The sequence below is a fragment of the Danio rerio genome, chromosome 6, assembly GCF_049306965.1.
Source record: "Danio rerio strain Tuebingen ecotype United States chromosome 6, GRCz12tu, whole genome shotgun sequence".
NCBI classification, from domain to species: domain Eukaryota; kingdom Metazoa; phylum Chordata; class Actinopteri; order Cypriniformes; family Danionidae; genus Danio; species Danio rerio.
In genome coordinates this window covers 9,005,001-9,020,750 of record NC_133181.1, presented here as the reverse complement: position 1 = coordinate 9,020,750, position 15,750 = coordinate 9,005,001, and the positions used below count along the sequence as shown (strand labels likewise).

General features: G+C 33.3%; 1 protein-coding gene across 3 annotated transcripts in view; it reads left to right on the top strand.

Moving 5' to 3' along the window:
* The window catches only part of LOC137495917 (uncharacterized), a 68,242-nt gene that overhangs the window by 51,533 nt on the left and 959 nt on the right, over positions 1-15,750 (top strand). The window contains exons 1-8 of one of the 3 annotated variants that reach the window (XM_073953650.1): positions 2,406-2,667; positions 4,180-4,458; positions 8,539-8,871; positions 11,557-11,838; positions 11,914-11,943; positions 12,040-12,135; positions 14,659-14,689; positions 15,131-15,180. In XM_073953650.1, coding sequence (XP_073809751.1) covers positions 2,610-2,667; positions 4,180-4,458; positions 8,539-8,871; positions 11,557-11,838; positions 11,914-11,943; positions 12,040-12,135; positions 14,659-14,689; positions 15,131-15,180 — 1,159 coding nt within the window. In that variant the 5' untranslated portion in view covers positions 2,406-2,609. Of the gene's footprint in view, positions 1-2,405; positions 2,668-4,179; positions 4,459-8,538; positions 8,872-11,556; positions 11,839-11,913; positions 11,944-12,039; positions 12,136-14,658; positions 14,690-15,130; positions 15,181-15,750 lie in introns of those variants that run through there. The other 2 variants (XM_068221881.2, XM_073953651.1) reach the window with 2 other exon arrangements.

Sequence of the window (15,750 nt, the reverse complement as noted above, 5' to 3'; positions counted from 1 at the left end):
TTCAGTGAGCCGAACTAAACGTCCACGCTTAAATTGGTTCCATAACAGCAAGTTGAAGATCATTTGATCCAACTAATCTGAGTTCAGTTTAAATAATCTAGATAACTGCTCGTGCACGCTACTGTCGTACAACCTTAAAGGTCGAGATGCATCGTTTATGTTGTTTGCTACCATGGCAACTATGATAACTGAAAGATTTCTGAAATGAGACACAGCTCCGTTCACAGCGCAATTGTTGCTTGCAAGAAAGAAGTTAATGTGTTGCAGGCTCCCTGTAACATTCAAAATGTGCATAACGTCACCACATTAAGTTAAAATGCTGGGTACAAAGAGCCGTGCACGCACAAGTGGCGGGATTTTTTATTTGCTCCCGAATCCGCTGCAAATTTTTGCTTTCTCTTTGACACTTGTGTTTCCCGTGCCCCATGGGAAAATATCTTAATATTAAAGTAAGGCAACTGCTCAGCCCAGACCCATCTCCCGATTATTCCACTTGGGTCTACAGCTTTAAAGTCCTTCTTTAAGAAAGCCTACTTCTTTATATCAGTTAGAGCTTATATATAGCTAAGTACACGCATCACAGATCTTTCTTTTAATGTATTATTTTTTACAGGATGATTTACAATAATATCTATGTGCAAAAAGCAAAAGCTAAATTTTTAACTAATCTAACAAAAAATAAAGTGAAGATCACAGTCAAAGAATTAGTACACCCAAATTAATGTGTTGAGGGAAAATATTAACTAAAGTTGTAATAAACAGGAAAAAAAACAACAACAGAAAAAAAAGAAAAAATATATATATATATAATTGAAAGTTTCTAGTTGTAGTTTGTATTTTTTTGTTGTTTAATATATATTAAAGATGTTTTGTGTATATATATATATGTGTGTGTGTGTGTGTGTGTGTGTGTATATATATATATTATTATTATTATTATTATTATTATTATTATTATTATTATTAAGTGACTATAAAGTTTTAATCATTATTAAGAGGTTAAGTGAATTAAAATGGCATCAAATCACAGCAGAATGTAAATTTTACCTTGATTAAGCGTGAACTTAAGACTTACCCTGAGAGTTAACCTGCCCCGGAGCACACTAGTTTCCCAGCATAATTTGCCAGAGTAACTGAGTTTAAACTATCGTAAATTGGATTTATGAAACCGAATCCACCATTAATAAACCTGACTTACCAAAATAAGCCTGGCTTTTTCTGTAAGCTTGGTTTATGGAACAGGCCCCTGTACAGCGTGATAAGCTCATAACCCATATATTAGAGCTGGGCAATACAGCAAAAAAAAAAAGAAAATTATCATGATACACTATTTCTTATCATTCGGTATCAATAATTATTGAATATTTAAAAAAAAAAAATTGTAAACGTTTGGAAATATTAGGATTTTTGTATTCATATAACCACATTAATTTACCAACATTACTAAGGCAAATAGGTCTAATAGTAAAAAAAAAAAAAAAAAAAATATATATATATATATATATATATATATATATATATATATATATATATATATATATATTTATATATCTTAAACTTAATATTTAATAAATATAATGTTACAAAGTGTGTGCAATGGTAAAGTGTAAACGCTGAACAATCGAAGCAAACTTTAAGGTTGATTGATATCTATAACATGTCAATAATAATGATAGAGTAAACCTCTCTGATTCAAACCTTTCAAGTAAAGGAACAAACTATCATTATTCAAATACTGCAACTTTACAAATTGTGAAGTTGAATGACTACATTACCCACTATGCGAAAAAAGGACTCGAACCTGCGACTTTCTTGCTCTGAGGTGACTGTGGTAACCACTAAGCCACCGTGTCGCCCTTGTTTTATGTTCAATCAACTTAAATTTGTAAAAGCCAATTAGTTAATTTAATTCTTTCTTGTTGTTCCAACACAAATCGATTGTGTAGATTTTTTACAGTGTGTTTCTCTTGCTCATTGATTAATTATAGAATGACACAAATAATGTGGAAGACAACAGGCAGCTGTTGTTTTTCCTGTCCTTGTGACACTGACAAAACAATCAAATGACCACAGTTCCTCCCAGCTGTAGTAAACATGGCGTTAAACACAGTTTCTGCTCTTTCTATTCAAACCACAAGATCAGGCTTGGAGAGGAACAAATAAACATTTTGGTCAACCACTAATGGGGATGTTTGGGATAAATGTGTCTCCTTTCAGAGTCTGTGTGGCTTACAATTCACGGTGCTAAACAAACCACTTTTTATTGCACATATCAGTGGACAAATTTAAGGTTTGGATGAAAATAGATGAATTTTGAGCATGAGCTTCCTGTCATTGTCATTGCAGCATTAACTCACACAAGGGAGTGTCGTTTTAGTGTTGCTTCTTTGATGTAATGGAAGGATGTGGTTTTCTTAAACATATGAAACAGGTTCGTTGGTGTTTTTAACCCGAGGATGAGGAAGTTTTGCGCAAGTGAGTGGGGACGGGAGGTTTAATCTGTTGAATCAGTCATAAAGAGCATTGCTCATTTAAATATATATACAAAAAAACTAGTAAAACTAGTAGCTGTAAAAAATCGGGAATATCTGGATCTCAGCACTGGAAAAATGTGGTTTTATGGATATTTTCCCACAGTTTTGATCATCCTGAAGCTGCATTTTAGTGGTAGGTGTATTCATATTACAATATTGATATATTGACATAAGATCAAAATATAAGTTTATTTAGATTTTTTTTCAATCTTGAGTAATTTTTGCTGAAACCTCTGCTCTTAGCCCTTTGTTGCTGGTTGCTTTGTAGTCAAAAATGACAGACTTTTTAGATTAACTTATTTTATTCAATAATTAGTTTTATATTTTGTTTTTGTATGCAATTATGTTACTAATTTGTATTATACATTAGTTATAATTCATTTATCACCTTTTATAATTAATTTGTTAGCTGTTCTGCTTTTTTTAAGCAAATACTTGTGATATTCCTTAAAATTAAAGTATAAAAAGATAAATGTAAAGAAAATGATAGAAGTTTGTTATTAAAAATGTAAAAAAATATATACTATTTTCTAATTTTATATGAAATGTGCTGTTTGAAATTATTTAGATGCATTTCTACTAGATGGAAGAATATTTTCAGACATTTCCACTAGATGTAATTGATTTTTCATTGTTCGCAGGGCTACAATTTATTACTGCAAACAACACGTGTCCTTATTTGACCTTTTCAAATCATCTCCTTGATTACAAAAGCTATTCGGTGAAAGTTAAAAATGATCCCATATAAAAGTCAAATTTCTGTCATCATTTAGGGTTAATAGAAGTTTAAAGTATCAACATGGGCTCATTCTGAAAATGTAGCCCTATATACATTTCTGGAGATTGCAAATTATGTAGTCAGAAGTACATATGGCTGCATTTCGGTTTTAAAACGAATGCCACGGGCCGATATGACGCCGTTCCTTTTCGCCATTACCAGCTGACCACTTACCTCCGTGTGCACAGCTGTCACGTTGTTGCCAGTTTGTCCAGTTAGCTCATTATGTACGTCGATGGACTTGAGAGACAGAGTGGAGTTTATCATGATGACTGGGTTCGAGTCCAGTAAAGAACGGTTCCAGAAAGCAGGTAAGACAAAAACAGAAGCTAAAAAATAAAATAAACAAGTAAATACCAGGGTGAGAATGTGGTATAATCTGAAAACGTGGTAAAAATCAGGCGAGGGCTTCTTAAAAAAGGATTGCTTTTTAAAAAATTTTTAGGGAAGTGGTTGGGCAGGTCAATCGGTGCTTTTGAAAATACTATTGGAAGGAGAAGGGTGGATCAGTCGATCAGTCAGTCAGTCAGTCAGTCATTCAGTCAGTCAGTCGACAGTGTTTTTAATGCGAGAACAGCAGGCGCGAAAGGCAATTGTGAGAGAAATTTGTGAACTCTAAAAGCATACACAGCGAGTGGTGGATTCACGAAAAAAAAACAAAAAAAAAACGTTGCTCTTGGGATATATTTGGCACTCTCCAAAAATGTATATAGGGGAACGTTTTCAGAATGAGCCTGGGTTGGAAAATATTGTATTTTTTATATTCCAGTGCTGAATAATTTAAATCAAACCTAGCTGATTGACTAGAATGACCAAACATGATTGAACTAGAAAGTAACTCTGACTAATATCTCCATATTTTTCCAGCTGGTGAGCCCTCCGTTGCTCCAGCTCCTGTCCTCACCCAGACCGGCACCAGAGGCTCATCCGTGGAGCTGTTGTGTCGGGCTCCAGAAGGTCATGCCGGACTGGAGTTTAAACTTTTCAAACTGCGGCAGTTGATAGAAACCATAAAGCATACAACCAAACAACAAGAGGCTCACTTTACTCTTTCACTTGGGGGAAACGATAAAGAGAAGGAGAATCATTATTGCTGTCAGTATGAAAATAGCATGTTTAGTATGTACATGCAACCAAAGCTTGAAGGTGAGTTTATATTATTTAAGGAATAATTGATGGTTGGCCGTTGAATTATTCGAAAATAACATACAATTAATTTTGTAATGTGGTCGGGATGCCTCAGGGGTGAATTAGTTTCTAATATTTCTATGAACTTAAGTCAGTTTATAACCTAAACACCTACTGTAAATAGATTTATCAGACTGGATTAGTTTCTTACACATCTCACCCAAAGGCTGCGTCCGAAAGCTCTAAAAGGCATCCTTTGGAGGCAGCATTTCAAGGCTGGAAGGCATCAGGTTCTCTCCCAATCTAAATTCTGCTTCACTTGGTCTCTGGATGTATACTCAAAAAATAATGTTTGTTCAAACTACAGTATTTATTTAAAATGAGCTCAAACAACACAATTCTTGAGGTTTTTTTTGAGACAACCAAACACAAATCGATTGCAGCATTATTTACTTTGTAGCTTGAATTTCAAAGGCAAAAAGGGCTAAGACAGGGGTGTCCAAACTCAGTCCTGGAGGGCCGATTTCCTGCAAAGTTTAGTTCCAACCCCAATCAGACGCACCTGAGCTAGCTAATCAAGCCCTTACTAGGCTTTCTAGACACATCCTTGCAGGTGTTTTGAGGCAAGTTGGAGCTAAAAACCTGCAGAACATTGACCCTCCAGGACCAAGTTTGGGCACCCCTGTTCTAAGATGTGCTCGTCACTGCCTTCAGTTTCCCTGTGTTTTATATTAATATTATATAATACATATATAATATAATACATATATTATATAATATTATATAATTAGTGTTATATAATAATATTATATATTATATTATATTATATTATATTATATTATACTATATTTCATTATATTATTTTTTTTAATGATTTATATTTTATTATATTATATTATATTATATTATATTATATTAAAATATATTATATTATATTATATTATATTATATTATATTATATTTTATTATATTATATTATATTTTATTATATTATATTATATTATATTATATTTTATTATATTATATTATATTTTATTATATTATATTATATTATATTATATTATATTTTATTGATTTATATTTTATTAAATTATATTATATTATATTATATCATATTATATTATATTATATTTTATTGATTTATATTTTATTATATTATATTTTATTGATTTATATTTTATTATATTATATTATATTATATTATATTATATTATATTATATTATATTATATTATATTATATTATATTATATTGATTTATATTTTATTATATTATATTTTATTGATTTATATTATATTATATTATATTATATTATATTATATTTTTTTGATTTATATTTCATTATATTTTATTATATTATATTATATTACATTATATTATATTGAATTATATTATATTATATTTTATTGATTTATATTATATTATATTATATTATATTATATTATATTATATTATATTATATTATATTATATTATATTATATTATATTATATTATATTATATTATATTAAAAAGTCTCTTCTGCAAACCAAGGCAAATTTCATTTGATCAAGAATACAATTATTTGGCTTAAAATCCTTTTTTTACCCATTTGCATACATTTTAAAATATGTTTTTTTTTAAAAACATTGAATTTAAATCATTACTCCAGTGTTCACTGCCGCATGATCCTTGTGTGAAATCATTCAGGGTTTTTTCCCTGTGTTTTTGCATGGGAAATTAAACCTAAATCCTGTTTTTTGCCATATATATTTTTTGTTAAAAAATTCAAATACCAAACTATATGTTCCTTTATATTTTGATAATTCAACTGAATATGCAGGCTCAATAAACGCAAATAGTGCTGCATGAATCTCTGTCACATTGGTTTGGTTTAGGCAGTTCGCCACTGAGTTGAAGCAGGAAGTGTCTTGAGGTCAAAGAGGTGTGACTGTTAAACAAACAGCATAGTCTATAGATTAAACCCTCAGTCAGTAGTAACCACCAAACCAAACTGCACTCCACCCTGCACTGCTTTACATCGCTAGTGTTGTATTGCAAATTATTACTTTTTTTGATATTGCATGCACATACTTACTGGTATTAGGAGAAGTTTTCATCTGTCACAGGTGGACAAAAGAGACACTTTTCTTTTCACACCTGGTGTCTCTTTTTTTTCCACTTTCTAACCACTTCTGATTGGCTGATTGGCTGTCTCTGATCATTCAGTCTAAAATTGCAAAAGCTAGCACAATTTTCTTACCATACAAAGAAGTCTAAACAGATCAATAAACACTTTATGAATAGGCTATGTTCTGATGTCAACCTGATTTTCATTTACAAACAGAATGCGCACAATGTTGGGGTACAAAGTCAATTTGACATCATGTTGACGTCCTGTGACTGCTGGGATGAATGATTATTTTTCTCTTTGTTATAGCATTCTAGTTATGACTTGTTTGTGTTTGTTTGGTCTAGTTGTAGACAGGGCTGGATTAAGAACACACTGGGCCCTGGAGCTATATCCAAGGGCCTCCCTTTTCATTTTTTTTTACCTCACAAAAGTGTGTGTGTGTATTTTATATATATATATATATATATATATATATATATATATATATATATATATATATATATATATATATATATATATATATATATATATATATATATATATATATATATATAAATTGTTGTTGTTTTTATTATTAATTTATTAATTCATATTATTATCAAATTTTACACCATTTGATTTATATTTCATTATTATATATTTTTCTATTTTATTAAAATAGGCCTGCAGTATACAAAACTAAGTAATGACATAACATAAACTTTAAAGTTCAAACATTCAGTTAAAAAAAAAGAAAAAACATAAATAAATAAATATTTGCAATACTTTCTAAATCAGTGATTTAGAATAAATACTTTAAATAAGGGTTTAGCTGTAAAAAGGTTCTTTAGAACTTTAGCTTACCATAAATCCTTAATGATAAATTATGTTTAATATCTATGCTTATAATATCCTATATAATATAAATAGCTTGTTGTGGTTTTCTGAGTTACAGAGGGCTTGCATCCTTATTTTATTTATTTATTTATTTATTTATTTACTTATTTATTTATTTATTTATTTATTTATTCATTCATATGTTGTATCAGGTATATTGTCTAATAAAAGTCAGCACCAACATTTCCTTGCTCCACATTATTTCTGTGGTTATCATAAAAGGGGCAAATTAAACATTCATGAAAAAAGTTTGCTTTGTAACTGGTTCAGTTAGACTTACTGTAAAGCACAAAAGAGTGTATTTACTTGAGATAGATACTTCTCAACTATGGATATTTTGATAACTGCTTGTGTAGGCTATTTGATTTGTTTGCGCACTGTCTCAGTTATATTGTGTGATAGATGGATTGTGCGGGCGCGCCAGTTTGAATCCAGCTGTAACCGCCGCGAGGCCGAGACGGCGCCTAGTTTTGAGTCCGTTCAGTATGATTCCACTTATCCCAGCTTCTGTTACAACATGCACAAGTGTATCAGTGATGAATTTTATTTCTTGTTTTACAATGAGCTTGCTTAGCCTACCTTTGACTGGACGGTTCTCACCGTAGTGCTGAAATAAGGCACTGTCCTGGGAAAATTGGGACACCTGATGACCCTTATGGGTGACTAAAACAGGGCTATTCGATATTCTAATTGGGCTACAGCCACTCTAAGCTGCAGTTTAGCACCGACGTCACTGTTTTTGAACAGCAGCGAACCGAAAGGACTACTTCACATCATCAACGAGAGAAAGCATAACGCAAAGAGGCGTTTCCCATTTCATAGAGCAAATTAATCCTTTAGCCAATCAAGAGCCCCCTTCTGCCGTGGGCCCTGGGGCTTCAGCCCTACCGAGGCCATACGTTAATCTGGCCCTGGTTGTAGATGTGTTTAGAAGCAACTTGTAACATTTTAAGAAAGTTCTGTCATATTGAACGAAATGATTTATCTCGCTGAACGAGACTTAAAAGCCTGAGTCAGAAAAATGATCCAAACTTCCTCATCACTAAAAATTGCATCTTAATTTCACATGTGAACAGGGCCTAAATACTCTTAATTTGAATTCTTCTTCTAGCTGTTGATGTCAGTCCTCCTCCATCCCCTCACCTGGTGGTGGAGCCCTCTGGTGGACATGTTGTGCCTGGTCAGACACTGTCATTTCACTGTCAAGCTCCAGATGACCCTCAGAAACAGTCTCCAAAGGCTTTCCTTCTGCTCCGGAGAGCCAAAGGAGGCCCAGGCTCCCTGATTGCTCCAGCAAAACTGGTGTCTCAGTCCCAGGAGTCTCGTTTCAGTGTGACGACCGAGGGACAGGAGGATGGTGGAGAGTATGTCTGTCTCTACCAACTCAAAGTCCCGAAGACTGTGAACTCCACAGCCAGCCAGCCGGTGCACATCACTGTCATAGGTAAGGAGACTGCTGTGCATGCTGTTCTCGTTACATTTTATGTCTGTATTAAACATTTTTAAAGGTAATATTTTAAAATATGAAGCAGCAGAAAAGGCTAACTTAAAGGATAGATAGACAGACAGACAGACAGACAGACAGACAGACAGACAGACAGACAGACAGACAGACAGACAGACAGATAGATAGATAGATAGATAGATAGATAGATAGATAGATAGATAGATAGATAGATAGATAGATAGATAGATAGATAGATAGATAGATAGATAGATAGATAGATAGATAGAATTTCCTCAACATTCTACAAACAATACCCCATAATGACAATGTGAAAAAAGTTTTTTTTTGGTGTAAAATTGTTAAATTTATTAAAAATAAAAACCTGAAAAATTACATGTACTTAAGTATTAAGTACACAGCCTTTGCTCAATACTTTGTTGATGCACTTTTGGCAGCAATAACAGCCTTAAGTCTTTTTGAATATGATAACACAAGCTTGGCACACCTGTCTTTGGGAATTTTCTCTTTGCAGTAGCCTCTCAAACTCTTATCAGGTTGGATGGGAAGCGACAGTGTACAGCCATTTTCAGATCTCTCCAGAAATGTTCAATTGGATTTAGGTCTGGACTTTGGCTGGACCACTTAAGGACATTCACCGAGTTGTTGTGAAGCCACTCCATTGATATTTTTATCGGTGTGCTTTGGGTCATTGTCCTGCTGGAAAAATAAACCGTCGCCCCAGTCTGAGGTCAAGAGCACTCTGAAGCAGGTTTTCATTCAGGATGTCTCTGTACATTGCTAAATTCATCTCTCCACAGAAGAACACTGAAGCTCAGACAGTGTGACCATTGGGTTATTGATTACCTTGCTGACTCAGGCCCTTCTCCACCGATCACTCAGCTTAGATGGCCGGCCAGCTCTAGGAAGAGTCCTGGTGGTTCCAAACATCTTCCACTTACAGATGATGGAGGCCATTGTGCTCATTGGAACTTTCAAAGCAGCAGAAATTTTTCTGTAACCTAACCTTGTGCCTCAAGACAATGCTTTCTCTGAGGTCTACAGACAATTCCTTTGTCTTCATGCTTGGTTTGTGCTTTGACATGCATTGTCAACCCTGGGAGCTTATATAGACAGGTGTATGCCTTTTCAAATCATGTCCAATCAACTGAATTGACCACAGGTGAACTCCAATTAAGCTGCTGAAACATCTCAAGAATGATCAGTGGAAACAGAATGTACCTGAGCTCATTTTAGAGCTTCACAGCAAAGGCACTGAACACGTCTGTACATGTGATTTTTCAGGTTTTTTATTTTTAATAAATTTTGCAACAATTAAAAAAAAAAAATTCTCACATTGTCATTATGATGGGGTATTGTGTGTAGAATTTTGAGGAAATAAATGAATTTAATTCATTTTGAAATAAGGCTGTACCATTAAAAAATGTGGAAAAAGTGAAGCGCTATGAATACTTTCCGGATGCACTGTAGATAGATTGACATAGAGAGATCAGAGAAATGAGGGGCTCCTGAAGGTGCTCATGAGATGTATGAGTCATAGGTGAGCTCAAGAATTGGCCTTTTTGTAGAGTCCAACTTAAAGAAAGCTGAAAATCTGTAACCACTGACTTCCATAGCAGGAAAACAAATATTATGCAAGTCAATGGTTACAGGTTTCCATTTTTCTATATTCCATTTTTCAAAATATCTTCTTTTGTATTATGGTAACTGAAAAATAAAAATGTACATTTTAATTTTTGGGTGAACTATCACTTTAACAGTTCTACACACTGTAAAAAAACTCTTTCATGTTGTCCCAACACAAATCGATTACATTAACACTTTTAACAAATTTGTGGATTGATTGAACATAAAACAATTAAGTTGTCCTAATGAAATCTCAAGAATTGTGTTGTTTCAGCTCATTTTATATAAGTAGTTTGAACAAGTTTAAAGAAATATTTTTTTGATTGCAGGTTTGTTTAGTCATTCTTTGAATTTCTGAGATCAAAGAACATTTATTTTTTTTTATTTATTTGTATATTTATTTATTCATTATTATACTAGAATATAGCAGTTACTATTCAAAAGCATTTAGATCATGGGCATATTAATCTCTTCAATGATAACTTTATACGTCCTTGAAGGGCTACAAAAACAACCTAATTGATGTACTTTATCCTGCTTATTACATGTTTACTTGGCACAAAACATAAAAATTAGACACAAAACATTATTCTGTGCCACCATTGCTTATTAGTTCTTTAAATAAAAGCAAAATTGAAAGAAACAAAAACAGCTGGAACTTGCACTAACATGCGCATTATTCAGTCACAAGATGGCGCCGAACAGTCAAAAACGCGAAGCTGACAGAAACTAAAGATAAAGCACTACCTGTATTATTCATTCACAAAGACGATGCCAAACAGTCAAAAACAAGAAACGTGACGACAAGCAGATACATATTAATGTAGATTAAGTACATTAAGTGAGTATATTTGAAATCAAGTTCCCGGATGAGGTTGTTTACTTGGATTAAAAACATAACTTGTCGTGAATGACCATTAAGAAGCTTGTATTGCAGAAAGCTGGGTAAAATGTGTAATAACACCTAGTTTTGCTGTAACTCATTGGCACTCTTGCAAATGTTCTCAAATCTATATCTGTGTGTGTTTCCTCTCACAGAGCTCCCAGTACCCACATTGGCCTTATCCCATCATGAAGATAAGGTACTGGAGTGTGTTGGGTCACCTGCATATCCAAACGCCTTCTTCTCTTTATTCCGCGTGGGTGTTTTATCACCTCAGGCTAACCATCAGGGCTCACTGACCCAACACAGTGCTAAATTTCCCATACCAGCACGTTATGAACATGGCATGCAGTATCAGTGTCAGTACAGCGTATCACTGGCCAACACACAAGCGTACTCCAAAATGAGCACGCCACTATCTGTGCCATGCATTACAGGTGAGTACAGTGCTGAATGACAAGTGATATCTCATAAATGCTCCCTAAATTTAAGTTTATTGCATAATATTTCAGGATATCACGAATGCACCCAAGCCTCTACAGGTAACTCTCAAATATTACTATCTTACCATAGTAATACAACAATTTAAAGTGGATTTCTCAAAATATTTTATTTTTTTATTGTGTGTGTGTGTAAAGGCAACACAGATCTGGCTCTGATTGTTGGCTCGGTGTCTGCGGGTGTTTTGTTCTTCATGGTTGTGTCACTCCTGGGCTTTGCTGTACACAGACATAGTGAGTATTCAATATTAATGTCCATGTAATCTGGAATATTTATTTCACTATGTTGATGTACTTCCAACTCAAACGGAATGTTGATTAGGGGGCAGGGCTACATAGCAAAGTAATTGTAATAGGGGCATAGTTAAAGGTACCATGAAATTAAAATAAGGTTTTATAGATGTTAGTTTCAGTTAGGGATGTCCCGATCAGGTTTTTTTTTTGCCTTCAAGTCTGAGTCATTTGATTTTGAATATCTAACGATACCGAACCCGATCCGATACCTCTATAATACGTAAAAAATAAAGGATAAAGAAGAGTGAAGATACAGATCGAGGATGTTCCTTATTTTCTATTTAATTCACCTTATTTTAACATACAACATGTATGTTAGCAAACAGAGCACTTCTGTGAGGTAGCTTGAACAATCAAATAATAAATAACATAAATAATTGCAATCTCAAGTTTACATATCTCACAGTTTGCTATGTCAACGTTGTCGTCATCAACTTTATAATACCTCCAGTCTGCGGACAAACTCAGGTTGTTGCTAGATCAGATATGTTTGTGGCCGGAAGTTCTATCATTCATTTTCTTGTCGGCTTAGTCCCTTTATTAATCCGGGGTTGCCACAGCGGAATGAACCGCCAATTTATCCAGCAAGTTTTTACGCAGCGGATGCCCTTCCAGCCGCAACCCATCTCTGGGAAACATCCACACACACATTCACACACACACTCATACACTATGGACAGTTTAGCCTACCCAATTCACCTGTACCACATGTCTTTGGACTGTGGGGGAAACCAGAGCACCCAGAGGAAACCCACGCAAAGGCAGGGAGAACATGCAAACTCCACACAGAAACACCAACAGAGCCGAGGTTTGACCCAGCAACCTTCTTGCTGTGAGGCGACAGCACTACCTACTGCGCCACTGCCTCGCCCTGGCCGGAAGTTATCGAGAATTATTTATATAATTTTTTTAATCTCCCATTAATTGAATTTAATTATAGTCTAGCACTACACCAACCCTAAACCCAAGCATCACAGTAATGTAAAAGCAGTAGTTGTATCGAGTATTGTTTATGTTATTTATCAAATTACCCAATACATTTTTATTTTTTACATTTTAAACAAAAATCAAAGGCCATAACTGATTAAAAGGTAAAATTATTATTATTTTTGATGGATAAAGCAAGGACAAGGAGTGAAACGCATTTTAAAACGCACTAGGTTTACAAATAAATGTAAAATAATAATATTAACTGCAGTGTAGCCTAAAATTAGGCTTTTTGTTGGTTTTTAAACTGACATTTAGGCTACATGGAGCACATAAAATTGTTGTTGCTGTTTTAAACTAAACAACACATCAAACAATTTACTTAATCTCATTGGTATTGAATAAAAACAAAACTATATATATATATATATATATATATATATATATATATATATATATATATATATATATATATATATATATATATATATATATATATATATTAGTCGCACCCACTAATTATAAGCACCCTTAGTACAAGTTTTATACAAATATTTATTGCATTTGAAATCTACAGTAATCAAACTAACAAGCAAAAAAATATATATGTAAGCGTGAGAAAAATATGTCTCAACGAAATCCTGTCATCACATGAAAATACATTTTTATAATATAACTGAGTGCCCTAAAGGTACACGGACTGCTTACCGGCCCTGCACGCACTGCTGGACATGAATGATTCTGTTAACGATATAACTTGTGCTGTTCTCTGTCTGATATTTGCTTTTGACATATACTGTACCTTATTATATACATACATCATGTTAATAGCAATACCGATCTTTTTATGAGAAGCGATATTAGTTTGCAAGCCCATTTGCGATGGTATATGTGGTGTTAAAATTTTACATATAGCTTCCACTTGCACGGCGGACAGCATCTGTTGGTTAAATGAAGGATTAAACAGAAGCTCTCGTGCTAAATGTGGCAGACAGTTACCTGAAAATTCCATCCCACAGACATTTCATAGCGGAATTGAAGCCAATGGAGTCTTTTGTCCACTCTTGGAAAAGTGTAGATGGTGGATTAACATTCAGCACATGATCACTAGTAAGATGTGTCATTATTTGTAACTTTAGATGCCATGGTTTCTAAAACAAAATCTGTCAATGTTATCTTTATTCTAATCTTTAGTGCTTTACGATTTTTCACGGTAGTAGCTCTTTCTGTCATCCCAAGGCAGAAGATATTAACAGAGTGATCGACAGCTGATATTTCAGTGCTAGAGCAGTGGGCCAATAAGAAGAGCGTGAAGGCGGGGCAAGCATTACGGACTTGGCTTTGTGTACTGCAGCAAAATAGTCGCAATTTCGAGCCCTGATTTATATATATATATGTATTTATATATATATATGTGTGTGTGTGTGTGTGTGTGTGTGTGTGTCTGTGTGTGTGTGTTTTTTTCATTCATGCATCTGCATTCATACATTCCTCATTAATTTAAACTGCAGTGTAATCTCTACCTGTTTTTTGCAGTCAAAAACACAACAGAGAGAAGGAGACAAAGGTGAGACACTAAACTGGAGATCCTATCTAAATATGATTTTAAAATTAAATGCACGTTTATCCATTTGGCTGCCTTTTTTATTAATTCCCTTGAGAATTCTTTTAAAGGAAACATTTTGAAATATTTTGCTTTGCTATCACAGAAATAAATGACATTTAAGAATGTATATTTAAATATTTAATAAAATAATTTTTCATAATACTATCGTTAAACATCATTACTGTAGTTTTTTAACAGAAGAGTGTGAGTAAAAGAGGGTTCATTAAAAACAAATAAAAATCTGATTGTATTCTTGTGTAATTATATTATATGAAAATGTATTTAAACCCAATACATTGACTGATTAGGGTTTATTAAACTTATTTAATGAATTGTAATTGATATAATAGTACACTTGCTCTGAGTCATATGTGTGTAATGCAAATAAAACCCTTTCCACAGAGAACGGGGAAAGTTCTGGCAACATGTTCACTCCAAAGATCATATTGTTGGTAAGTCTTTGTGGCAACTTCTCCAAAACAAGTACTTCACGCATCATTCCTCACTATCACACCTACAGTTAAAGTCAGATTTATTAGCCTTCCTCAATTATTAGCCCCCCTGTATATATGTTTTCCCCAATATAAGTTTAACAGAAAGAAGACTTTTTCAACACATTTCTAAACAGAATAGTTTTAATAACTCATTTCCAATAACTTTTGCCATGATGACAGTACATAATATTTTAGATATTTTTCAAGATACTAGTATACAGCTAAAAGTGCAACTTAAAGGCCTAAATAGGTGAATTAGGCAAGTGATTATATAACAATGGCTTGTTCTGTAGACTATCAAAATAAAATATTGCTTAAGGGGGCTAATAATACTGACCTATAATAATAATGCAACTTTTTTTTTGTAAACTGCTTTTATTCTAGCCAAAATAAAACAAATTAGACCTTCTCCAGAAGAAAAAAATATAATAGGAAATACTGTGAAAGATTACTTGCTCTGTTAAACATCATTTAGGAAATATTTAAAAAAGAAAAGAAAAATAGCTGGAGGGCTAATAATTTTGAGTT